This window comes from Rhipicephalus microplus, chromosome 5, assembly GCF_043290135.1.
Source record: "Rhipicephalus microplus isolate Deutch F79 chromosome 5, USDA_Rmic, whole genome shotgun sequence".
Classification (NCBI taxonomy): domain Eukaryota; kingdom Metazoa; phylum Arthropoda; class Arachnida; order Ixodida; family Ixodidae; genus Rhipicephalus; species Rhipicephalus microplus.
The window spans coordinates 4,509,839-4,537,578 of NC_134704.1; the positions used below are offsets into that span (position 1 = coordinate 4,509,839).

General features: G+C 46.2%; 1 protein-coding gene across 1 annotated transcript; it reads left to right on the forward strand.

Annotated features, from left to right (window-relative positions):
* Positions 1-901: 901 nt before the first annotated feature.
* On the forward strand, positions 902-21,881 carry LOC119175100 (translation machinery-associated protein 7-like). Its single transcript, XM_075894725.1, has 4 exons — positions 902-1,180; positions 1,257-1,312; positions 11,551-11,638; positions 21,785-21,881. The coding sequence occupies exons 1-4, from the start codon at positions 1,165-1,167 to the stop codon at positions 21,817-21,819; spliced, it is 195 nt and encodes a 64-aa protein (XP_075750840.1). The 5' UTR covers positions 902-1,164; the 3' UTR covers positions 21,820-21,881.
* Positions 21,882-27,740: the final 5,859 nt, after the last annotated feature.

Consider the following 27,740-nt stretch of genomic DNA (forward strand, 5'->3'; position numbering starts at 1 on the left):
CAGACACTGAATGTAAGTAACGTTTATTTGTTTTTGATTTTAACATGAAATTAGCCAGAAATTACATCAGTTACGTTGTTTAATTTAGCTTTTTCTTCTCGACGTGAAGTGGCGCATCGTCGCGTAAAAGCTGTCTAAACGTGTTCTAATCCTCGGACAGCAAGGGCTCGGTGCGGTCTTCTAAGTAGTCTGCGTAGACCTTGGCGTAGACTGCCTATGTGCCACGGAGGAACGAAACGCCGGTCATCTATGGCAGCGCTGCCACGTAGAAGCAAGGGTCTTTGTACTTGGCCTTTGAGATCGGCAATTTTGGCGTTTGTTACTAATTTCAGAGGATGCCTTGTATTAAAAAAAGGTGCTTGTTGAATGACGGCGTTACTTACGTAGGGTTAATTAAATTTTTGTTCACTCTTTTTACAAATTTTTTTACGTTATTTTTGTTGCACATAAGCTCCCAAAACACAAAAACCTATTTGAAGACACCCCCTACTTGAGTGGCGCCACTACCGCAGTACCGACGACCGCCGCTTCCCAAGTAACCGCCGATAAACCGGCAGGCACAAGAAATCTAGGAGGCGTTGGCTGGTACCGCCCGCCCAAGGAGGATATATCCTCCTTGCGCCCGCCTGATGTTGGATGAATGGATGGATGTGGCTGTACCCTTTCGATCGGGCAGCGGCTAACGTCACCTAGCCGTAATACTTTGTGAACTAATCATTAGATTTATATTTTTTTTTCTTTAAATAGTAAGGTTGAGGATTCGTACTTTGCAGTGAAGGGTTTAATTTTCACTCGTGCTTTGAGTTTAGCCACCAATCAGATAACCTCCTTCTAGTTAATTCTACCAGCTTAAAGTCTATTTTGCCCTCCCTGTCCCTAAACCCCAGTGCTTTGAAAAACTCTGTGCCATCATCCTGAACTATAGGGTGGAGCCCTTGTCACAACATTATCAAGTGTTCGGCGGTTTCTTATTCCTCTCCACACGCACTGCATACTGTGTCTACCGCTTCGTATTTGGCCCGATATGTCTCGGTTCGCATAGTGTCGGTCGCGAGTGCCACTGCGCGACGCTTGCTCAAAGCTGAAGGCAGGTCAACTTCTTTGGGGGCGCGAGCCATTCCTCAGGCATCTTCCTAGAGGAGGCGTTGGTTGAGCAGCAGCGTCATGTCGGGCAGGGAAGGTAAGTGCAGTTGCTGCTAAAATGCTTCTCGTGCCTTAATTACGTGATTAAACTCACCCATAATTCGGAATTTCAGGCGGCAAGAAAAAACCCCTGAAGATGGCAAAAAAGGAAGGGAAAGATTATGACGAGGTATGAATTGAATGATCGCGCTGCCATGTGAACTGAATCTTCGGCATTCGGGCCGGTTTTAATACTTCCAAACCAGTTTCTCCTTCCATATTCCAAACTTGCTGTCCACTTGTGATAAGTATAAAATAACCGAGAGTCGAGCTACTTGGTAAGTATTCATTGTAAATGGCGGGGCGTGCGAGCGCGGGCACAACACAGCACTGTGAAGGCGCACATGGCGCAAAACGCGACTGTCATTACCGTGCAACAGGTGAACCTATAGATCCGTGGGGTCTACGTTAAACAAATCTGCTTAGGCATATAATTTCTTTGTGCAAACTTGTTCACTCACTCATGTGCTACCACTACCATGACTCAATCATTAAATGCGTTGCTTTTATTCCTACCCAAGTACACAACTACGCATTCATCGAACTCTCGGCAGCATAAAAAAAAAAAAAAACATTAGAAGATGAGCCTCCAATTAGCAATCTCTTATAACCCAATCATTTCTCGTTTCCCCAGCGACCCGTCAGTCTTGTCTATTACTGGTTCATTCTATTTTATGAACAGCTGCACAGATCTTACCTAGCTTATTAGCAGCCTAGAAAAACAGCACTCTATCCATTTCCTTCTTTCTTAAGCGCGTGAGATATGCAATAAATGCAAGGAATACTTGTGACACGTTTTTTTTTTTTTTTATCGCCATCTACCATCATGCTCGGACCGATAATGGCCACTGCACAAGCGCTTAGCCAGAAATTTTTTTTGTTGGGGGGGGGGGAGGGAGCACCTTTTTGATTTCGGAAGGGGAACCCCCCTGAAGTGGTCATTTTTCGCTCTCTGTGCCATGGCGGAAATAAAATGGAAGGGGGGGGGGGGGAGGGCATGTGCCTGGTTTGCCACCCCCTGGCTACACCTCAGCCACTGCATCAAGAGGATAACCTACATCTAAAAGATGCGTGACCTCTGCATTATAGCTGGCACTCATTTGTGCTCACAAGACTTGGTTAGCAAAGATTTAAGGGCTTAAGGGCAGCCTTTTCAGCGTCCTTCGAGGCGAATCACGCTCATGGTGACAACGGGTGTGCTCTAATGGTTATGACTATTATTTGTGATGCAATTAAACTGAATAGCACGTGAGAAGTGTTGAGTTAATCAGCATTGCGTGGCAGAGTCCTTGCTGTTCTTGTTGGGTTCTAATTCATAAGAATTGAAACATTTGATATTATTCTTGCATTTAATGATAGTATTATCACATGTTCTAAAATTTAAAATAGTAATTAAATAACTACAGTCAATTTGTTGGAAAACGTTTTTGCTACACTAGACCATAAATTGCGGATAGAACTACGTGACATCCCACAAAAAAATCAAAACAAACAACAAGAAGCTCCAAAGTGACGAATTGACTTTGGCAATGATTACCAAGCTTGTATCTACTAAATAAAATAGTTCAACAGTATTTGAGACAAAGTGTGATCGCTTTTCAGCCGTTTTCTAACTTTAAACATTGTTTTGAGAAAAGTTCATACTCTTGCTAATACTGGCAGAGGTCCGTACAGGTCTATCCCAACAACCTCTAAAGATAGCGTCAGGAGGTTGAAGAAATGAACCGGAACGAAGCAATTAGAACGCCCGACACCGGAAGGGAAGAAAACAAAGGCGAGGACACAGAGCTCGCGAGGGACGGCAAGACAGATTGTTCGCCATGAACGCAGAATAAAGTCGCGTTTTCTCTTATGGTTTGGGAGCCAGTCGTTTCGTAATACTTGGTGCCGCGAAACCCGGGACTGCTTCCGAAGAAACGCCTTCACGTCATGGCCATGGCAAACTCGGACCACCTGCGGAGGAAGCGAGGTGCACTCAGGGCTGGCGTCATGCGAGCCCTTACAGGCTCACGGATCTTCTGCAACAAATGGATCCTGACCTCTCGGAAGTTTATGTACCCCTTGACTATCTCAAGGAGCCTACATTGTCAAGACTGGACGACGCAATTTTTTCGCTAACAGGTGAAGATGATGTTGACTGCGAAATAAAAACGGCGCAGGATTATAGCGACATGATTAGCTACACCATCGCGCGCATGAAGTACTGGTTGCAAGGTCATCAGCGAGCTACCACGATGCATGCTGAAGGTTTCGGATCAGGATCGAGCAACGCAGACCTTCTGAGATCCGTCGATGCTTCGGACCATGCGAGAAAGCCATGTCACAGATCGGTTGTACTGCCCAGGCTACAGATACTTATCTTCAATGGCAACCTGCGTGACTGGCAGGCCTTTTTGGATCATTACGACACCACGATCCACCAAAACCCCAACCTACCATGCATCGAAAAATTCAAACATTTGCTTACGTACTTAACTGGCAGCGCTTAACGGTCAATCAAAGGAATCCGGTTAGCCGAGCAGAAAACGCTCGCGGATCGGTTCGGATGGCGAGATGTCGTCATCAATGAGCACGTGGATCATCTTTTGACATTGACTCCTGTGAAGAGCTCATCAGAAGTTGCTAAACTTCGCACACTTTGCACACAATGGGCTATTCCGAGTGAGCGCTTGAGAAGGCCTCGGCGTGTCCCCGGATCAATACATCGTGGTACTGAATCGAGTCATGATGCGCTGCTTGCCAGACGATCTGGCTATCATGTACCGACAAAGGATGAAAAAGGATGACCATGCCAATAGTGGGACGGAGACTTCCGAACACAGACTGCACCAAGCGTCGATGTGGCGTCTTGATGCCATCGGAATTGATAAAAGCTATTCACAACCGTTTGAGATCGACGCGTACCTCTCCACATTTGAGCGCTGCATAACGAAGCGAGGTAGATGTTATCAGGTGCCGCTCATGGTGGAACAGCTAGGACTACCAGTCAGAAACAGTAATCGCCGACTGACAGAACAGTGACTACAACGTCAAATCAACCATTTCCGAGAGTAGCCAACGTTACTTAGAGAAATACGACCTGGCTGTTACCGCATATTTCGAGGACGGACATGCTGAGAAGGTGCAAGAAGGGTAGCCAGTCGGAGATAATGTATACTATATGCCTCATCACGCAGTAGTTCGTTGGGACACCGTCACAACAAAGCTTCGAGTGGTGTTTGATGCGTCATCACATGAAGCTGGTCATCCCTGCCTCAACGATGTCCTATCAAAGGGCATCAAACTCGGCATGGACATTGTCCAGCTACTGCTGAACTTTCGATGCCACCCTGTCGTTCTTGCAGCAAACATGAAGAAGGCATACCTCCAGCTGTTGATTCGGCTTGAAGATCTTGACCTTCTGAGGTTTTCGTGGCTGGAACGACGGCCAACTAAGGAAGAGCCCATGCCACCGATTACAATGTGGAGGATGACCAGAGTACTGTTTGGAGCTGTATAAAGTCCGTTTCTTTTGGCGGTTACAATTCGTCATCACCTGTTATCTTGTTAGCTGAACTATCCAGAAACCGTAACCTTATTGGGCACGCATTCTACGTAAAGGATCTTATCATCGGGCTACCCAGTACGCAGGGGGCAATGAAGGTATATGAAGAAACGAAACAATTATACGAGGCAAGCATGAAAATTCGCAAGTGGGCCTCAAATTGCGACGAGTTGAAAGAAAGATTCTTGCGTGGCAGCTGCGCCATCGAAAATGAAGCTGGAGACAATCTAAAGATGAAGGTTTTAGATGTTCCCTGAGAATGTTCAGGCGATCACCTTATCCTGAGCACTGAGCACGCAGCTATGTTTGCCACAGGAAAGCCGGCTACCAAACGTACAGCACTGAGAACCTGGGGCAAAGTATATGACCCACTGGGTTACCTCACTCCATTCACCCTAAAGGCTAAAATGGTATTCCAGAATCTATGGAATAGAAATCTTGCAAGGGGCGCCACTATACCTGAAGGTAAACAGGCCGAATGGAATAGTTGGTGTTTCGAGCTGTCCGACTCGTCCGTCACTATCCCACGATATATATTCTTACGAGACAAAAATAAGCCCTTTTTATTTGAGCTGTACATCTTCGCAGATGCCAGTCCTATAGCATACGATGCTTGCACTTACGTACGAGTGAACTCACCACCTGAAACGTGTTTCACACGACCCTTGATCAGCAAGGGCAGACTTGCTCGTTTGAAAATGGTATCGCACCGTGATGGCGGTGCGGTTTATAAGCTACATGCAAAAGGTTCCTTTTTTCCAACAGGCCACTGTTGCCTTTTGGACGGACTCGCTTGTGGCACTAAACTGGATAAAGAGTTCAGTGACGAAGTTGGAACCATTCAAAGCGCACCGTGTCACCGAAATCCAGCAGCATACCAGACCTTCCCAATGGTTTCACTGTAGCAGCAAAAAAAAATATCCCGCCAATGTCATCACTTGACTATCACTTTCTGATCTTACCAAATCGTCCAAGTGGTGGCATGGCCCAAGCTGGCTGTGTGACAAAACAAGGTCTTACGAAGGTATAGACGTCAGCGAATCATGATCGAGGATATTCCGCTGAAATTACATCCATTTTGTTCATCCGCCAATAATGTTCGCCACGGTTTCGTGCCCCTGGAAAACTGTGCAGCTCTTTAGCAAGACTGCTAAGAGTGACTGCATGGATCCAGCGTTTCAGCCGCCACGCAAGATGCTTCCCATTAGCGTCTGGTCCTCTGACAGCAGAATAATTATTTCAAGCTGAGCATTATTGGTTGCATATAATGCAGGAAGACTCGTTCCCAATCGAGGCCCAAGCACTGCAGAAAAGTCTGCCATTACCTTCAACATCCCCTGTACTTCGTTTGTGCCCGTTTATGGATGAGGAAGGCCTATTTCGCGTCGGGCGACTGCAAGAGCTGCACGCTGAACAGGACATTCGTCACCCCATCTTACTATCAAGTGACCGTAAGCTCACCAGCTTGCTTGTTTGGGCAGCACATATGCGTACGATCCACGGTGGTACTGAAGCAACCCTCACTGAGCTTCGAGAGCGTTTCTGGTTATTGAGAGGGCGTCAAACCGTGAAGAGGATCGTTTTTCAATGTAGAATGTGCAAACGCTGGAAAACTACAGTGGAGACAGCACCCATGGCCCAACTTCCTCACGAAAGAATTACCGAAACCAGCCCCTTCTCTGTCATTGGGCTTGATTACTGCGGGCCGCTGTACGCGAAGTCAGCAAGTGGTCCAAGAAGGACTTGCATACTTTTGTTTTCGTGCGCCGTCACACGCGCCATTCACCTTGAGCTAACATCAGAGATGCCGCAGGTTGCGGCATGTCTGAATCCCGGCTGCGGTGGCTGCATTTCCGATGGAAGCGGAAATGTTGTAGGCCCGTGTGCTCAGATTTGGGTGCACATTAAAGAACCCCAGGTGGTCGAAATTTCCGGAGCCCTCCACTACGGCGTCTCTCATAATCATAGCGTGGTTTTGGGACGTTAAACCCCACAAATTAATCAATTAACATCAGAAATGATCACCGCCACAACTTTGCTCGCCTTTCGCCGTTTTGTCGCACGCTGCGGTGTACCCTCAATCGTGTTTTCTGACAACGCCCAGACGTTTCGGAGTTGTGCTAGATGGTTTGCATCTGCACTAACTGCTCTTCGCGAGTACGCCACGGAGATCAGGATACAATAGAAGTTTATCGCAGAACGCACTCCATGGTGGGGTGGATAGTGGGAGCACCTCATTCGTACGACAAAAACTGCGCTCAAGAAGTCACTCGGACACAGTAGTCTTAATGTGGAAGGCCTCACAAGGGTGCTGTGTCAGGTCGAAGCTGCGATCAACAGCAGACCCTTCACCTATCTTGGAAGTGAGCCTAACAAGCTACAGCCCTTAACTCCATCGCATTTCTTGCTGGGTAAACGCAGCACATCCTTGACACAACAGTGCCCATCAGAGCCTCACATATCCGTTGATCTGCAACCAAATGTTCGTCATTGCCAGCATTTAACAGTGAAACTTGGGAAGAGACGGAAACGAGCGTACCTGCTATTGCTGCGGTCGGCACACAATCGCTCGAGATGCCCAACAACAAAGCTCCGAGTTGGTGATGTAGTGCTCTTGCAAGAAGACACGGCACCAGTGACGTCATGGAAAACGGGCAGAGTGCTTGAGCTATTGCTAGGGAGAGATAACATTGTGTGCACTTGCTCCATCCGTCTCGCCAACGGTTCTGTTGTGAATCGCCCTGTGCAAAAGATTTGCTTGCTGGAAGCCTCTGATTCACCATGGCCCGCCCTGGATGATGTTGAAAAAATAAACCGGAACGGAGCAACTAGAATGCGTGACACCGGGAGGGAAGAGGAGAAAGCTGAGGACACAGAACTTGCGAGGGACGGCAAGACAGATAGTTCGCCATGAACTCAGAATAAAGCCATGTTTTCTCTTACAGTTTTGGAGCCAGTCGTTTTGTAATAGGGACACGGAAAAGGCTGTAGGAGTCCAGCCAAAGTTAAAGGGGGTTTCTTGCGGCACTGCTAGAGCAAGCATGACGCGACATATCATGCTATGCAAGTGGAAAGTGCAGGCCAAGTAAAACGACTGCGGATGCGTTTTGCGAAAACCGGGATGACCAGTCTTAGGGTCGACGTGAAATGCCTCTAAAATCTGTGCTCTTAGTGAACGACAGGAACCCCTGCGCTGTTCTTTGGGGTGGAAGACAAAGTGGTAGAGGTTTGAGTTTTCAATCTTCAGTCAAGTTCAGCAGCTGTCGACGGGTGTGGGCTTTATGAGGACGTGAAGAGTTGTGAAGGGAATGCCAAATAGAATGGTAGAACGCGTTGGCGAGTTGCAAAGGTCCCGTTACAGAAGGAAACTCATGGAGAACGGGCAAGCGAATGAACTGACGAAGACGCGTTGACAGTGTCGCTCACAAATGACAACAGTCCTGGTGCATTTGAGGAGGAAGGTAATGGACAATGGCTAAGGGCATCTGCTTCTTTGTGTTTCTTGCCAGATTTATATGTAAGGTCGAAGTAGTACTCTTGAAGACAGAGTACCCAGCGACCAAGACGTCCAGACAACCAGCGCAAATCGTGGTGGTCAGTTATGACGGTAAAGTGGCAGCTGTGCAGGTAAAGTAGAAATATCTGAATAGCCCAGGCAACAGCATAGCACTCCTGCTTCGTGATGGTGTAGTTTTTTGGGCTGCTGTGAGGGTTCAACTTGTGTAAGTGATCACGTGTTTGCCACAACGCTGTGGTCGTTGCAAAAGCACAGCTCAACCCCGCTGGTGTCAGTATAGAAGAGAGTGAGTGCAGTGCCATCAAGGCTCAGACGAGAGGGCACATTTGGAGGTGTAAAAAGCCATTTGGGACTCGTCCGACCATACTTACGATTTTCCCGAAGGAAGGAGTTGGGGAAGTGGGGCAGCAATCATGGTGAAGTTTCGTATGATGTGCCGGTAGTGCGAGGCGTGGCCAAGAAAGCTGCGGAGCTCTTTGGAGTGGTGAGGTGTCGGGAAGCGAAGAACGGCCGTAATTTTATCGGGATCAGGCTGAATGCCATCTTTGTTGATGAGAAGTCCCAGTTTAATAATACTTTTGCTTGCAAAATCGCACTTTTTGGAATTCAGCTGGAGACCAACAGCTGTGAGACACGTCAGAACTTCGTCGAGGCGCTAACGGATGCGCGCGTGGTATAGTTTGCGGTGTGACCACACACTCGAAAACCCAGAGCATTCCGCATTTGTTCGTTTTAAAGCATGGTCTTGCAAGAAACCATGCGGGTAAACAACTTTCAACAAAATGGCTGTAGCCCTTTCAGAGCAAACGTCTCCGCTTGGGTTCATTGAGCTCCTGAAGCTGATGCTATCACTGCAGATGCATGCGCAGGCAATACTCTTTGACGAGCTCAGAGGCGTTTGCTTACTTGGATCATTGCCGACAGCGCCGGCACCCTGACGCCACTGAGGTGGAAAGTAAAAGCAGCATAAATAGCGTGCTTCTATGAATGCAGACCATATTGAGAATGCTAAATGCCACCTTTTGAGTAGTCTCTGGAGTAGAGAGTATGCATTCTGTTCAACTGCGACGGCGCATGTGTTTCTCGAGCTAATTCGATTGCTTAAATGACATTATGAACCAAAATGTAGCAGTCACAAAATGTCATTATATGCGAATGTCCTTTCATTCGAATGACATTAAAACATCCAGAAGTCTACCTGCGAGGATTTCTTGTCCTACCAATAGATTGTCAAGATTGACCACATTCGCTGTTGGGTGGCGCCAGTGGTCACTTTTTATCTACTTCGAACATCAAGTTAAAATTATAATTTCTTTTTTCTGGCACAGAAGCATGCTCGTTGTAGCCGATGTGATGAGCGATATTTTCATTTGCGCCACAATAAAAAAATTTTCCAAGCGGTAGACAGTTCCTTCAAAGTTCTTCGCACTTCGTAAGAAACTGCCATTGTAAGCTGTGGTAACATCTTGTAGACAATAACATTAATCCGAGGGGCCCCCATGTCTACCAGTGCTTAAATAGGCACCCCTTTTCCTCCTAAAACTGCACCAAAGGGAACTGGAAGCTTCTCGTGGGGTAGGTGCAAGGTGAGTCAGCTGGGAAAGACTGGGAACGTGTTTGAGGGTGCACTGGTACTGGCTACGAGAGGGCGTCGAATCCCTTTTACAAGCATTGTAGCAACGGCGTTCACTCCGCTGGTGTTTGCGGCAGAATCGTAAAATATGGCCCCCGAATGCCACAATAGTAAGAGATTGGGCGAGGTGAGTGCCACGGGACACAGAATGCAGGAAGAGCCGAAACAGACGACCATGGTGCAAAGGCTCCCAAAAAGGACTGAGCAGAAACAGGATGTGCTTGTTAAACCAAAATAGGTGGCATGGCAGTGATTTGTGCAAACATCGCAGGCAGCGTCAGTGGAATGTGAGAGTGAAGCCATGAATGACAGCTCCTCTGATGATGTCGCAATGACCACCAGACGAGGAGGGTGGCCGAGGGGCAGGTGGTCGTGACTCCTCTTGCTCTTGAAGCTCTTTGTGAATCAGGGTATGAATCGGCGTACGCAAATCCACATTCGAAAAAAGTTGGATGTCACAGGCATGTGGCTGCAGTCGGATGGCTTGTAGTTCATCAAGATGTTGGCATGTCATGATGATGTCCACGATAGTGGAGGCGTTTATGATGGCCAGAGCGTTGAACGGGACGTGGCCTGTTCCTTTGAAGATTTATCAAATGTGAACAGCTTCCGTCATTATAGAGTCCACATGGTGGCAAAGGGCAAGGACATCTTCGATGTACAAAGTGTGTGATCCCCCTAGATGTTGGGCAGTCAAGGTTTCGTTTCCATGCTCCAAAATGGTGGATGTTCGGCTTCCCGAAAATTCTCCAGATTTGTTGAGCAAAGGTAGGCTAATCAGTGAAGTTACCCTTGTGGTCACAAAATCACGTTTTTAGGACATTGAACATGTAAAAAGCAACGTGACCCAAGTTTTTGAGGTTCGTCCTATTGATTGTACACACTTGTCATGTCGTACTCCTTCAGCCATACCTCGACATCACCGTCGAGAAGATCGGAGAAAGCGGGTAGGTCCCGCTGCCATGCGTTGACGGTCCATTTGGGAATGGCTTGTTGGGAGGCATACTAGAAGTATCCCTGCCCAACGCAATGGCGGTTGGGCAGAGCAAGTGACAATCTGAACGAAGCTCCAGAGGAACGAGACAATTATGAGGACTTCGGGATCGAAAACAGCCTCCACCACTCTGCAAGACAGGAGCACCGTTGTGGTCTCGACGACATTAGGCAGAGTCACCCAACCAAGCATTCGAATGAAGAAGATGAAAGACAAATGCTGTGTGCTTACAAGGCCCCTAAACCACCTTTGGTATTCAAGTAAATGAGCTGAGAATGGAATCAGTGATGGCATAGTTGTACCATGAAATGGGAAATGTCAGCAACAAGAAGAACATGCAGCTGCGCACAGGAAGAAAAGACAAATGAGGGCCTTTTTTCAATCAAGCACATGCAACTCCACTTATGTGGCATCGCCTTGAAAAATTATTGTGGTTGCATGTTTGTTCAAGACAGTTACAAAAGTAAATGTTCACTTCTGGCAGGTTTAGTAGCTCTTGAAAGACCATCATGCTTGTAGACAATTTTGATGGCACCCTTTTGTTTTAGAGATACACTTGCTGCATTTTAGACATGCATTCGCTGCATTTCAATTGAGCAAACAACCCGAGTGCATCTTTCTTCGTCTGTGTAGGCCATTTTACTGGCTGTAATAGTTTTTTATTGCTGTTTTTGTTCTAGCATGACCTGGAGTTCAAGCAAAAACAAAAAGAGCAGCAGAAGGCTCTTAAAGAGGCAGCAGCAAAGGCTGCTGGAAAAGGACCCCTTGGTAAGTTTTGTCTCATTTTGGTTCACTTCTGGTTGCTCAACACACTTGGGAGCTGGACAGGGCCGTAACCATTAAATTTGTTGTAGTTGATGGCCAACTTTGGCAAGGCGTGTAAATACTTATCGCCCAAGAAGTTGAAGCCTGAGAAAAACTTTGGAGGTGTCGGAACCCCTTCAACTCTCCCATAGTTACGGCTTAGGTGCTAGGCTCCTTTAACCCATTAAGGCCCATGCAAAAACTACTCATCTGACTGTATTTAAATTTTTCATATTTAATTAACCACAGTAAATTAGATCACATGCAAGTTTTTATAGAGTTTGCCTGTATTTCTTAAGGAGTTATGATACTATACTTTAAAAAGTATAGTATAGAGACAGGAGCAACCGCTAGGAACGCCCTCGCCCAATGCGGGGCATCGTAGCAACTGCGGGGCTGCAATTGTACGGCACTCGCCGGAGCTGTGAAACATTATTAAATGTAGCCGTGAAGGTTGAATAAGTCTTCAGAGTGATGCTAGCTTCAAGGCAATTCCAGAAAGCTCTAATACGGTAAATTTTAACCTCGAATGAGGCCTTGAAGCTAGAAATTTGACGGCATGCTGATCCCACAGTAAAATATGCTACCGCTATAAAAGCATCCTTATTTTTTTCTCCTGAAGCATCTAGTAAACATATGTGCACGACCCAGAGTTCTTCGACGACTCTGGTCGTTCCTAACGAACGGGGAAGTGCAGTAGTTGCAACTTTTTACAGCTCATATCCAACCTTCCTGGCTATACATACATTCAGTGTTTTTATATATGAAGATAAATATCTTAACATTGCCTCGCACTTATTAAATTAATGGCCACATTGAATGAATCGGTGCTTTTAATTTAGCAAGTGATGAGGATCAAGCAATACTTCATATGACGTTTGCCTCTGTCTTTTTTTATTTTGCATTAATTTATCACTATGTTGCCGTAGTGCGTTCCATGTTTGGTTGGTCATGCAATGTAGTTTCTTTGTCTTTTACTCTGCTGTGTAGCTTACTCATGCTGTGTTATCCCTCTACTTCTTTATTGTTTTTACTGTAAAGGTGAAAGCCTTACATGACTCCTCAAACGTGAGAATTGACCGATTGTGTCCCGAGCCGGTGGCGTCAACACAAGATGCAAAAAATTATCGTCTTGTGCTCATGACGCATTGATATCGAAAATTAACTTTGCACGCTTTTAGAGCTTGTACAAGGTTTGTACAGCATTTTGGTGCAACTGCTCTTGTGCCATCCACCTAGCAAACATCTTTTGGTAGCGCTGAAGTCTGCTGCGTGGAGTGGATTTGGGCTTTTTTTTTTTTTTCTAAGCTGTGAAGAGCTGCATGTAGCTCCGCCTGTTCGGCATATCACCTCTACAGTTTTGGTGATTTCAGTGCCTGTATAAACGAAAACGGTGAGAATTTCACTCATTGGGCTTCTTTCTATATTACCTACTGTACAGCGAATCCACAGCCACCATAGTTCTTCATAAATAAAGTGACAGAATCTCAATAAAGAAGGGTGTAATGCTGGGAACACAATCTCTCCAATACTGTTCACTGCGTGTTTACAGGAGGTTTTCAGTATCCTAGATTGGGAAGAGCTAGGGTAACAGTTAATGGAGAGTAACTCTGTAATTTGCACTCCGCTGATGACATTGCTTTAATGAGTAACTTAGGGAACGAGTTACAGCTCATGATTCTCAAACATGGAAAGCAGAAGAGTTGGTCTGAAAATTGATATATATAAAACTAAAGTAATGTGCTACATTCTTGGCAGGAAAGAGCACTTTGCGATAGGTAGAGAGACACTGAAAGTTGTAAAGGAATATGTCTACTTTGAACAGGTAGTAACTGCAGAGCGAAACCATGAGAGTGAAATAACTAAAATAAGGATGAAGTGGATCACATTCGGCTAGCATTCTCAAATCATGAATCATGGTAATAAACATCAAGAGGAACGTATATAACAGCTGCATCTTGCTGGTACTTACCTACGGAGCAGAAACCTAAAGGCTTACAAAGAGGATTCAGTTTGAATTGAGGACGATGCAGCAAGCGACGGAAAGGAAAATTATAGGTGTTACCTTAAGAGACAACAAGAGAACAGAGTGGGTGAGGGAACCAACCAGGGTTAAGGATATCATAGTTGAAATCAAGGAAAAGAAATGGACATGGGCCGAGCATGTAGGCAGGATGACTGCTGGTCATTAAGGGTAACTAACTGGATGCCCAGAGAAAGCAAACACACGAAGGGGAGACAGAAAGTTAGCTGGTTCGATGAGAATAAAAAGTTCACCAATATAACGTGGCAGCAGAAAACACAAGACCAGGTTGATTGGCAAATCATGGCAGATGCTTTTGCCCTGCAATGAGCGTAGTCAGGCTGATGAGTGACAGCAGTGCTGGCCATGGTGTTGACAGATGCCTGTGTATCTGCAGTGATGGCACCAGCCCCATGAGTGCACTAGACCCAGGCAGAGACGTTTGCTGTCGTAAGGCTAAGGGAAGACGCTTCGCACTTTTGTTTCAAGTTGTTTTCATGCATGGGTGCAAGTGGGACCATGTTTTTAAAATGAATAAACGTGGAAGCTCTGGGTTCTTGTGTGTGCACTTGCACAACAAACTGCGACGATTGCAGAGTGTTGGGCAAGTTGGTACACACTTTAACATGAAAGCGGCTTTAAACTAGTCTTGGTTTGGTATGAAGATTTTTTTTTTTTTTTGCATGTGCGGTTCTATCACGTATCAGTGTATTTTACAATTGTATGTAAATTAATGGGCGATGTGTAACTTTTTGGTATCGCAGGAGTCTGCCGATAGACATTGACATCAATTGAGAATGTTATTTCCTGTATCTGTGTACACCCAGAATTCTAGATCACCATGACATTTGTTTTGAATGTCATTCGCTGTGACACATGCTGTGTGACAGGAGTTCGAATGAAGCTCCGCCGCAGTGGTCTAGTGGCTAAGGTACTCGGCTGCTAATCCGCAGGTCGCAGGATCGAATCCCGGCTGCGGCGGCTGCATTTCCGATGGAGGCTAAAGTGTTGTAGGCCTATGTGCTCAGATTTGGGTGCATGTTAAACAACCCCAGGTGGTCGAAATTTCTGGAGCCCTCCACTACGGCGTCTCTCATAATCATAGCGTGGTTTTGGGACGTTAAACCCCGCAAACCAATCAATTAACATCAGACATGACCACGGCCACAACTTAGCTCGCCTTTCGTCGTTTCGTCGCACGCCGCGGTGTACCCTCAATTGTGTACTCTGACAACGCCCAGACGTTTCGGAGTTGTGCTAGATGGTTTGAATCTGCTCTAACTGCTCTTCGCGAATACGCCGCGGAGAAAGTGGGATCACTGTAGCAGGCTTGCACTGATAGCGGTGAACGGAGTTTAAGGGCATCACCTTAAACTCGAAGAGGCCGGCCGGTGTTAAATACGCCGTCTTCTCTCGATCTCTTTTGTCGATTTCGATTTGCCAATAGCCAGTCTTGAGGTTCATTGACGAAAAGTACTTGGCGTTATGGAGCCGATCTAGTGCGTCGTCTATTCGTGGGAGAGGATACACGCCCTTTTTTGTTATTTTGTTCAGGCGGCGATAATCGATGCAGAAACGTAGGGTTCCATCCTTTTTCTTCACTAACATCACGGAGGACGCCCATGGACTTTTGGACGGCTGGATGATGTCATCCCGTAGCATTTCATCAACTTGTGTTTTTATGGCCTCGCGTTCTCGCGTCGGAACCCTGTACAGACCCTGACGGAGTGGTCTGGCATTTTCCTCGGTTATGATGCGATGTTTCGTGATTGGCGTTTGCCGAATTTTCGACGATGATGAAAAGCAATCTTCGTATTGCAGGAGCTGGGTCTTGTTCTTTGCTTATGGTTCGGAAGGCTGGGATTGACGTCCAAAGCTGAGGGAGGGGCTTGGTTTCTCTTAGCAGGTTCTGTAGAATTGGCGAGGGCGAAAGCACTGGTGGCTTCCACGATTTCTTCTATTTATGCGACCGTCGTTCCTTTGTTCACGTGTTTGTATTCATTGCTGAAATTCGTGAGCATAACCGTTGCTTTGCCTCCCCGCAGCTCTGCAATGCCCCTTGCGACGCAAATATTACGGGTGACCAACTGATGCTGACTGCCTTCAACGATGCCTTCCAAGTCGGGTGATTTAGGAGCGCCGACTGAAATACTGACGCTGGAGCGAGGCGGAATGGTGACTTGTTCTATCAGCACATTCAAGGCATGGTTTCCTGACCGTGTGCGCGGCGTTAGTGCTTCTTCTGTGGATAACGTTATCGACTTTGTTCTTAAGTTGATGACAGCACCATGAAGGCATAAGAAGTCCATGCCAAGGATGACATCTCTCGAGCAACGCTGTAGGACTACGAAGTCTGCAGGATAAATACGGCCGTTAATGGTGACTCTCGCTGTGCAGATTCCTGCAGGCATTATGAGATGACCTCCGGCTGTGGGGATTTCGGGGCCTTCCCAAGCTGTCCTAACTTTCTTCAATTTCGTGGCGAACGGCCCACTAATGACGGAATAGTCTGCTCCAGTTTTGACGAGAACGGTCACACTGTGGTCGTCGATAAAAACGTTGAGGTCACTAGTTCGCCGTCTCGCGTTACAGTTAGGGCGTGGCGTCAGATCACGGCTGCGTCGGCTTGTTCCGCTGCTTCCATGTTGCGTTGTCAGGTCACCTTCGGTAAATGAGGTTTCGCCGTCAGGACTTTGTCTGGTTGGCTTCGTGTTCGGAAAGCTTTGTCGCGTTGGAGGAGGAGGATCTTCGGTAGTTCGTCGCACAGCAACCGCACCTTCATCGGTTGCTGCCCTTAGTTTCCCGAATACAGGCTAGGAGACCGACCCCACGTTGGGCCAGAGTACTACCGGTTGTGCGGTGACATGCGGCGGCTGGGCGACGGCGAACGGGAAGGACTTCAAAGTGTCTACCGAGTTCCTGTCAGGTAGTTGGCGATGTCACGTGGCCGTTCCCCTGGCTACGGACGTGATGCTTTGACGCGAAGCCACGCAGTCCCATCTGTCGCAGTCCCATCTGTCGGTACTGGCAACGGCGATAAGTGTGCCTGGCCTTGCCGCAGTGGTAGCACAGTGGGCGGTGGTCAGGGGTGCGCCGGATGTCAGTCTTCCTTGAAGCGTAGCGTTGGCCGGACGGCGGGCGGTATGGCATCGGCAGTGGTGGCGGCGGTGCCTGGCGGAAGAACTACGGCGGGGTTGTGTCCTGACGAGGGTGTGGAGGAGCATTGCGGCGCACTGCAGTGGCGTAGCTCATTGCTTCCAGTTCAGGCTGCGGTGCTTCTGCGATTCCAAGCGACTGCCAAACTGCTTCGCGGACAATGTCAGCGATCGAATTAGCTTGAGGCTGTGTTGAAGGCAACAACTTCCGCAGCTCCTTCCGTACAATCGCTCGAATCGTCTCGCGCAGGTCGTCGATACTGAAAGCATCAGCGCAGTTCAATGAGGCGCGGCAGTTGTATTGCGTTGTGCGCATCTTAAGCGCTTTTTTTATAGTTGTGGCCTCGGCAAGAAATTCGTTGACAGTCTTGGGCGGGTTCCAGACAAGTCCCGCAAACAGCTCCTGCTTGACTCCGCGCATGAGGAACCGGAGCTTCTTTTCCTCAGCCATGTTAAAGTCGGCGTGTCGAAGAAGCCGGGTCATCTCTTTGACGAAGAGGGTTATGCTTTCATTAGGAAGTTGCACCCTTGTCTCCAGCAATGTGGATGACGCTCGTGAGCGCGCGTAGAAACGTCGCCTGAAAGAGTTCCCAGGTTTGTAGTGTGGATTCGTGGTTTTCATACTACGTCTTCGCGTTGTCTTCTAAGTAGAAATAGACGCGGCGTAATTTTTCCTCGGAGTCCCAGCTGTTCAAGGCGGCGACTCGGTTGCATATTTCGATCCAGCTTCTGGGTCCTCGCCTGACAATCCATGGAACGTTCGGGGTTGTTTCGGCTGCCGGAGAATGACTGGGGCAGGCTGCACGGGGGCGGTCATGGTTGCTGTATTTGATGTCGGGATCGGGGTTTGCCTGGCTGCTTCAGGAAAGGGCCCGTGCTCTGGTTGTAGTCCCCTCTGCCTGCGGCTTGTTCGCTGTTCAGGGTTGGTGTCCGTGTCTTCTTTGCCGCTTGGGCTGGTCTCGCGGCTTGAAGTGGGCGTCGGGAACATCAAAGAAGCAACACCTCCACCACATGTCACGGGGTCGTGACGTCGACGAAGAAGCAAAAAGTACGTTGAAGATTAAACTGTTTATTTGGGCGAACCTGTGCCCGGTAAACGGAAAGTTGGATCACAGTAGCAGGCTTGCACTGATAGCGGCGAACGAAGCGTCGGCCGTCGATAAAACTGACAAGCGGCGAAGCGCGTCGGCGTTTATACATTTGCCGTCAAATATTCTTGCGTTATCGCAAGCGGTGACGTAGGCTCTAGAATAATCTGTATAGTTCGCAGAGTGGGCGTGATCTTATCTAAATGATTTACTCCACTCCTGAAGGTTCTTGAAAACTGCAGGAGCGGCGGTTTGTGCTGAGAATTACGTAGTGTATTGAGGCGATAACAAAACTTGAGAACAAGAACGTGGCAATATACATTTACCGTCCTGAACTTTTCTGGCTATGTTTTTAAAGTGAAATATTAATATTGATAATATGAACAAATGACATCACTTTTTCCTGTGTAGCATCACCCTGGATCAATTTGGACTTGTGGTATCGAATGACATTCAAACCTTGTCACGCTCACGCTTCCAGTGGTACGGGGGTATAAAATTATCAGCATACAACGAAAAATAGATTTGTTGTTTGTTAAGTTTGTTTGTGAATGAGAATTGCCATCCACCTATGATTCTTTGTAGACCGGAAAACACAAATATGCTAGTTGCTTCATATTCAAAGAAAAGCGGCGCACAAAAAAGACGGAGACAAAGAAGAGAACCACACACAGCGCTGCACTCTGTGCGCTGTGTGTGGTTCTCTTCTTTGTCTCCGTCTTTTTTGTGCGCCGCTTTTCTTTGAATATGAATACACACCAACTCGCCCAACTTTCTATTCTGTTATGCTAGTTGCAGTGATGTGTCACTAACACGCTAGAATTTTCATTTGTTTATGCTAAGTAGTTCCTGAGAAAAGGGCACACAAGCTTCAAGAAATGTTGTTTAAAAAAAAGCACAAATGATATCTGGGTTGATGGGTCAAAGAAAAAAGACCAAAGATATTTTTCAAAGCCGCAAGTGGGATACATTTTCCGAAAGATAAAAAAATTCTCTATAATGCAGTTGCAAAATCTAAAATTAAATTTTTTAACCAACGGGCCCTACTGTAAACACGAATCTGCTGCAACTACAGGCATAATTTCAAAGCTACCTGATAGACTAAATGTTGTTCTGCATTTCTGGTAAGGTGCATGCATACGCATTTCAGCTGTGTGCAAAGTGATTTCTGTATAGCGAAACACCGAACAGTCTGAAAATGGATGTTTGGCGGCAATCTGCTCCTAAATTTACGCTATTCTATAATTATTTCAAAAGGAGTTTGAGGACTTTTTGAGAATAATCATTTGCCCATATTGCAGCTGTTCAGTGGTAGAATCTGCACATATTAAACGCAAGTTGATTATATTTTATGAGCTCTACACTGCCTGACATTGTCCAGAACAGCCCGCTAGAAATCCGTATGGATTTTCTTGCGACTTCATGCTACAAACTGGTGGTTGTCTTCTTTCCCTCTCTTAACCCTTCCGCCACCTTGCGGGTTTCCGCAGAACCCATTTGCAATACTTGTGTCCATGTGCCTCGAGTTGTCAATAAATTGCCCCTCGCGCTGTCAATTGCTAGCTTCCTGGTTTGCTCAATTGGCAGAGCAACTGCCCTGGAAAGGCGTTGGTCCCGAGTTCGAACCCCGGGCCAAGACGAATTTTTCGGCAACTAAGAGGCTTTTCTTTCTGAGAAATGTGCATGGATGTCCTTGTGGTTTCGTGCTACAAACGGGTGGTTGTCTTTCGCTTTTTTAAAGGGACACTAAAGGCAACTATAATTTGATGTTGATTGCTTAAATGCCGATAATTGGGGTTACTTTATGACACGCAGTCGGGTTTCTGTATTTTAAATCTCGTGCCACGACCAGGAATAGACGAAAAGCAATAGGCCGCTTAAAAAGCTCGCTTGATGTGCCAAGTGACCTAGCGACAGCCGGCCAAACTTCAGATGCTACGTAGCCACTCTAGATGCCGACATGTTGAATGGGGTTTTGGCGTGCATTCTTGAAGCATCGAAACTTTATGTGCTCGACCCGTCCCCACTAGAAAAACCAGTGAAAACTGGTATCTACTTGTTATTGTTTTTTGTAGGGCAAAATAAACTGTAGCATAAATTTAATCAAGTCATGTCTCTTTGAGGTTATTGGAAGGGAAATGAAATATTGATACTTCGTGGGCTAACTTTGTGACACGCCAACTGGCACAAAGTTACCCCAAGAAGGGCAGTTCTTTTTAAGGTTTCAAAGCTAGATGGCCTAGGAAGAGGTCTCCTCTTGAGGATAACAGCACAGAAGAAAGTAGTGACACGAATCGTCTTCAAATGGTCAGCACGGTGACAGCAAAAAGTGGTCGCAAGGAGGTACAAGTGATTCCGAGGTACTCTCCGAAAGTCTTGACAACTTGTCTAGAATAGACACCACTTCCATTATACCAAATACTAGCAACGTCTCAAGGGCCCATGGTGCGGGCTTTAGAAAAAGAACCTTCAAGACGGATCGTATAAACTTTGAACAACAACTTTACCCGGGAAGAGTGACGGCATTCAAACCTGATGGGCGCATCTTCAGCACTATGAAGAGGACCCAAAACAATTGGAGATGGGCTCACCGCAAAGATGCAATTTTGTACTCAAAAGAAAAAAATATGTACTCATTTGAATACCCTGGGCCAGTAGGAAAATTGGACATCTTTGAGATAACAGCTCCTGATTGAAGAGGTACATTTATAAATAAGGTTTCATAAAATTGTAACGTTGCTAGAGCCGAAACCAATTGTAGATAACTCAAACTTTTGATGGGGTAACTTTGTGCCAGCCTTTTTTTCCTATCATAATCAGCCAAAAACAACGTTGTCACAAAGTTGCCCCACACGATGGGGCAACATTGTGGCAGCTTTTAACTTAGATATAACTGTTTGTGATGAAAAATGAGGATTTATAGAACATTCCGTTGTGCGAGGGAAGGTTTTAGAAACCATTATTCATTCGCCTTTATTTTGGCAATTCTCTAGCAAGGGAACGTGCCAACCCCATTTTAAGAAAGTGGTCCAGAAACCTCGTAGTGCTACTTTTGTGCAAAACCATTATTCATTCGCCTTTATTTTGGCAATTCTCTAGCAAGGGAACGTGCCAACCCCATTTTAAGAAAGTGGTCCAGAAACCTCGTAGTGTTACTTTTGTGCCAAGAAAGTGTTTATTTTCAAATAAAATTGCCCTCCTCAAGCAGAATGTGTCACGTCACTATTGCCGTGCACAACGTTGCCCAGCCTCACTGCGCGTCCTTTGACGCTAGTAGCAAAACGAAAGTAGCGGGAGCCCCAGCAGCAACAACAGCCATTGAACAATTTCCTGCCATGGCCTGTGAGATGGCAGACGACGTGCTTGGTTCAACTGGGCCCTGCTAGATGGCATGACCTGTCCAGTTTACCCAGGCCAAATTGAACTTTTGAGCCACTCGCTCAATTCCTCATAGTAACGTTCAGCGGTTTTTATTTCTATTAGTCAATTAGAAACGAACAAGCAGCATTTTATTACGTCTCTTGATGTACGGATGGTTTCGTTATTTAGTGCAGGTAGTTCAATTACTCGTGATTAATTGTATGCAATACCTCTGACTTGCGTAATCGGGATCATTTTGCGAATGTTCTATCGTAGCGCATGTGTTCTCGTGCATTTACCTTAATTTCTCGGTTAGTAGGGCACTGCTGCTGATAATGCTGTCGCTTTAGACGAGCTTTCACTCTGACATGAATTGTTATTTAGCTTTATTGTCCCCTTAACCCTTCCGCCACCTTGCGGGTTTCTGTAGAACTCATTTGCAAAGCCTGAATGAAAGCTGATATGAATCCTTCTGTTCTTTCAGCTACCGGAGGCATTAAGAAGTCTGGGAAGAAATGAAGCTCTTCGGAACACTGATGACTGATTGTTGTACAAAACTTAATGAATTTTTTGCCCAAGGGTGTTCCTCTTTTGTGTTTTTCATTGCCCTATTTTATTATACTAATTACATGGATTCTTTCGGCTGATTTTTGCCATCGGCATTTGTCTCCGCTGACATTTGTATATCGTTTGTGTGTGTTTAACCAGGGGTGAAACAGCTGCGCATATTGTGCGTTTTCTGACAATTTTTCGTTTTCTAGCGCCAAGTTGCTTCAAAAAGCTAAAGATCGTGAAACTTCCTTTGAAACTGCTTCAAAAGCAAGAATTTTAATGCCAACTTGAGCTTCCGTGGGGAAAAATGGCTGAGTTGAGTACATGATTTTTCGAGCAGCGCCAGGAATACCGAGAAAATAAGTTCTGGTGACTGTAGACTCACATGGTACCACTGTAACCTCCTCTGGACTGTTGTGAGTATGCGTAACCCCCTTGTGCTAGATATAGGCTGTGTGTTCTGGCGCCACTGTCACTTAGCGAAAACTACCGAGTTAGCAACTCCGTCAAGGCCTGACCACACGTACGCGTAGCAGCGTGAGGTTTTCTCCCGATGCGCCGCGTCTTCCTATGGAAGGAGTGGGCACGCAGCTTCGCATAGCCATGCATTCTATTGGGAGAGGACGTGGTGCCATCTCACAAAACCCCGCGTGTAGTCAGGCCTTAACTTAGTGGCATGTGTAGCACTCTCAGGTTCTTTGTTGTGCGTAGCGCGTTCTTCCGGCCGCTGCGGTGTTCATGTCGACGCTGCTGCGTGCGGTCACCTATGCGGTCGTTTTGCTGTGAGCGAGTATACCTTGTTGCGCAAACATTGAGTCATCCCCGTGCATGCGACCAGTCTCCCGTCAATTCTCAAACTGGGTTCTGTGAGCAACAGAGCTCTTGCAACCCGCTCCCTGTCTACCCCCATTGGCAATTTTGTTAAATGAGAGTTTTCATTGCATTTTGCATTTAAAAAAAAAAAGAAGCCATCGCACACCAAATCTGCACATCGTTGTCAGCAGGTAGCGAAAGACTCACTTGGTTGTAGTACTAAAGACTCGTCCATAGTGCACGCTATGAAATTTGCACTGTTTGCAAATTTGCAGAACGCGCGTGACCTCTGTGCTTTATTTGGGACTCATGATGTAACGGCGATCACGTGGCACTGTTTTCCTAAACACCGATTTGCAATACTGCTCCATTTTATAGTCTAAACTAGCAATGAGCGTTTAATAGGCGTCGCAACGTGACGGCTCTGGGCTACACGAGCTTTTAGGGTCAAGTTTCGACCGGTGTTCCGCTATTTTGGCAGTGTTACTATCATACATTTTTTCCCCCACAAATCTGATTGTGCGTTCGGCGGTTTGTTTGCGTGGACACATTGCTTTTCTGCGGTACGAGCGCTTTTCTGCGGAGCAGCGCGGGTGGCAACCGCAAGTCTATGTATTATGAGGAGTTTTACATCAACGGTTATGATGACCTTCGATATTAAAGAAAAAAGAACAGCTCAATTCCTAGGCGGCAATTCCAGTCGCCGCCTATGGAAAAAGTAAATCGACGAGTGAATTCGACAAAAGCGCTTAAGAGGTGCTCCTAAATCTTGTACTTAAACATAATAACTTTGAATTCGACCAAAAACATTATCTGCAAGTAAACGGAACTGCCATGGGAAGCAAAATGGCCCCAAATGACGCAAATATTTTCATGGCCTCTTTGGAGATTCCTTTCCTCGAAAATTCTCCATTCTAACCTATATTTTACCGACGCTTCCTCGATGATATATTCTTCGTGTGGGCCGATAGTGAACATAATCTTTCCAAATTCATTTCCGGTTTCAACTCCCTGCATCCTTCTATAACATTCACGCACACGTATTCGCAGAAGAGTGTTCACTTTCTGGATGTCACTGTATCACTCAGTGGCACCACCATATCTACTTCCCTGTATAAAAAACCAACTGACCGCCAACAGTATCTGCATTTCCGTAGCAGTCACCCCATCACTGCAAAACAGGTGTTCCTTACTCTCAAGCCCACAGATACAGAAGAATTTGCTCTGAAATCACGCAATTTGACACCCACGCACAGGAATTGAGAGCAGCCTTCTTGCGTCAAAAGTACCCCGAAAAAATAATTGACAATGCAATTGAGCGCGCTCGCTCTTTGGAGCGCATCGCCAACGAAGGCGCCCGACGCGACAGCGGCGTCGCTGGTTTTGGACCGAGAATCAACAATGGGAGAAAAAGGCGGGAATAAAGATGATATAACTTCAGGGGCAAATTTAATCCTCACATACTGCGCCGCCGCCCCTCGGGTGAATTCTATACTAACCCGCCACTTCAACATACTTAAACAGAGTAGTCGCCTCTCTACCATTTTTCAGACTCCGCCCAAGGTGGTTTACCGAAGATATGAAAACCTGTGAGACTTACTGGTCAGGGCGAAAACACACAAATCCGACCACCATCAGGGCTGTAGACCGTGCGGGAAACCTCGCTGCAGGGTGTGCACACACATGGTGACCACAGATACGGCCGAAGCCTTCTGCTCAGACTATGTGTACAAAATTAAAGACGACCTTAACTGTGACTCAGCCAATGTGGTATACAAAATTCGCTGTGAGGTGTGCAAACAGGAATATATTGGACACACGGAAACCGCGTTCCGTTTGCGTTTCAACAACCACAGGGCACACGTAAAGGGCCTCCCCAATTTGCCGTTCTCCAAACATATCAATCTTCCTGGTCACTCTTTCGAACGCGTAAGTGTCATACTCCTACAATCCGGCTTCCAGAACACACGGGAGCGCGAACAGCGGGAGTTATACTTCATAAAGAAATTCAGATCACTTACCCACGGAATCAACGAGAGCCCTGGGCGACTGACGTGCCTCCGCGACGTTTCGTGAAACACAGAAATTGAATAACTCAGTTAATTTATTTATACATACGTGAAGTCGCACACGTAAGTTGGTCAATATAGCGCATGAAACTAAACGAATTCGATGCTACGTGAACCAAACGGCGTGTGTTATACCCCTGTCACACGGCCACCACCAAACTCCGTTGTACACCGTCAACGTAAATCTCCCCTAGGGGGTTCGACGGAGAAGGAGTTGTGGCAGTGTCACACGGCAATGACAAGGTTGTAACAGTTGCCGCGAGGGGGCTCAGCTGGCGCTGTTTGATTTTCAGAAAAGTATTCTAATTTGATCCCTATTGATTTTTTTGTGAATCCTCGTTATGCGGTTTTTACAAAAAAAGCACTATAAAGAAGGTATGCGACTAACAAACCATTAAAAATAATTTCAAATAAAAGCGCATTTGCTAATTGTAGCAATGCTGCTAGTGACGCTGGCCACATTGTGCTTTTAGTTGTTTTGTTGCCCGTGTACATGCCCGGTACGAAAGTTCTTATGCTTCCTTGCCTCGTGAGCGCACATTTTGTGTTCTTCAGCCATGAGTGACACAGCGGACGACGTGAGAAAGTGGTGCGATATTGCGCTGGTAATTACGTTGATCGGCTGGCGCCGGCCGGCCCGACTCGCGAGGCACGGTGTGTAGGGCATCGGTGTTGACGAGTAAGTGAACTCTGGCGGGCGTAAATATTGTAAACAAACACGCGTTGTGAATGAGTACTACAACGAAAGAACGTTTAATATTGCTAAAATGTATTATTCTTTCACTGCGGCCACTTAGTGCTCGAAATTTTTCTCTGACCTCTAGACTGCTGAGGACGAGAGTACCTCGTTCCGCTGCGAAGGGAGATCGTTGAACGTCCTTTGCGAAATGCTCCGTTCACCTTCGTTTGCGTAAGGGTGGCCGTGTGATACCAACCGCATCTTCGTTGTCGTAAAGACGAAGGAGTGAAACGGTCTTCACGGTTGCCCGTGTGACAGGGGTATTAGTATCATTAGACTTTATTTTCATTTCTGAGTACTTTTTTAGTATTATTTAACTTTTATTTTTTGTTTACGTTTTTGTTTGTTCATCCTTTACAAGAATGCCCATTCATTTTCAGTATGACTGGTTGTACAGTTTTCTGCAAGAGAGGGCGGGTGGAGGGAGGGGGAGAGGGCACATTAGCTTTTCAACGTGGCCATTATTTTCCGAAAGCTGGAGCGGGTCGTATGCTTCTTGTGTGCGTGTGTGTGTGTGGCCCGATGCCGCGGGCCAGCCGCCGAACCACGTGAACTTAAACTCGATCCATGTGTGGGATGCGAGTAAGCGGCAACATGTTCCACATTTTTCCGTTTTTCTTGGTCGCCTCCGCTGGCGGCGCGTCTTACCTATACCCAGCAACAATGCCAGAATTACCCGCTCGTCTCCGGCGGCTCTCCGTCACTCCTTTCTAGTTCCTCTCCTTCTTCTGCTTCTTGTTGTCTGTTGCTACCTCGTTCGCCCGTTTGTCTCGTTTTTTTTTTTTCTCTTGATCGTTTTGGAGGGTCTTCAAACTTTGAGGGTGACCCTCTGCTACGGGAACTTGTACCATTTCACTTAGTTCCTCCGAAGAAGGCTGGTCCACCAGCCGAAACTGTTAGGAATAAATAAATATTTTATTGTTTTGTTTCCTATACTGCACTATTCTCGAAGTTTATAACTTTTATTGCGGTAGCCGGAAAAAACTCTGATCATCTATTTCATATATATATATATATATATATATATATATATATATATACCTTCGAATAACGCGTTCGATGCTCTCTCTCTCTCTCTCTCTATATATATATATATATATATATATATATATATATAGAGAGAGAGAGAGAGAGCATCGAACGCGTTATTCGAAGGTCGTACGTTCGATTCCTGCTCACGGCTGGTTATTTTTTCATCCACTTTTCTTTCTTATTTAGATTCCATTGGTTCTAATAACTTCCCCTGTACATTCCTTAGCATTACTGTCTGTTAGATCTCATTAATATTGCGTTAAAACACGGAAAACGAGCCGTTAGGTATACACTTCTTTCCCTTATATATATATATATATATATATATATATATATATATATATATATATATATATATATATATATATATATATATATATATATCCTCAAGTACACAAATTTAAGTCACACGTCACCACCCCATGAACAATATGCATGCAAGGCCCCTAGCACAGCTACTATTTTTAGGTGGTGCATTTTTCGTACGATAACGTTAAACTTGAGCTAGTTTTAAGACGTCATACTGTCGACAGGGTGAAATTTACAGAGCGCGCTTTGTGCAGAGAGACGCTACATTCAGCTTTGCAAACTGTAAATGTTCGGCGCAAGGCTACCCAGATTTATTTTGGGAGGGGGGGGGGGGCGAGGGTAAAGCACAACGACTAACTTTGATTGATTAATGATTGATTTGTGGGATTGTAACGTCCCGAAACCACCATATGATTATGAGAGACGCCGTAGTGGAGGGCTCCGGAAATTTGGACCATCTGGTGTTCTTAACGTGCACCCAAATCAGCACACGGGCCTACAACATTTCCGCCTTCATCGGAAATGCAGTGCCGCAGCCGGGATTCGATCCCACGACCTGCGGGTCAGCAGCCGAGTACCTTAGCCACTAGACCACCGCGGCGGGGCGCAACAACTAACTTTGGCAATCAGTGATCACTGTGAATGCGTGTAAATATTTTAGCATACCATGAAAAGTTAAATTACAAAATTATTCTGTGGTGTAGTGGGTTCAGATTTCCTTCCTCTCTTCTCTCTACTTATGGCCTCCTGGATCTGCGTGCGTTTGAAACGTAATTTTTTAAACCTCACCGCTTTCTGAGGACCGTTAACTTCTAATAAATCGGCTCAGTTATTCTAAATATTGTAGATGCGTAACCAATGAAAGAGTTAAGACAAAAAAATCAGTATAAGACACGCCCTTTTTGAATTATTTTCGAGCTGTCGCA

Coding starts and splice junctions, on each gene's coding strand:
- LOC119175100 (XM_075894725.1), top strand. Junction 1,313..11,550: donor AAGGGAAAGATTATGACGAG/GTATGAATTGAA, acceptor TTTTTGTTCTAG/CATGACCTGGAGTTCAAGCA. Junction 11,639..21,784: donor TGCTGGAAAAGGACCCCTTG/GTAAGTTTTGTC, acceptor CTGTTCTTTCAG/CTACCGGAGGCATTAAGAAG.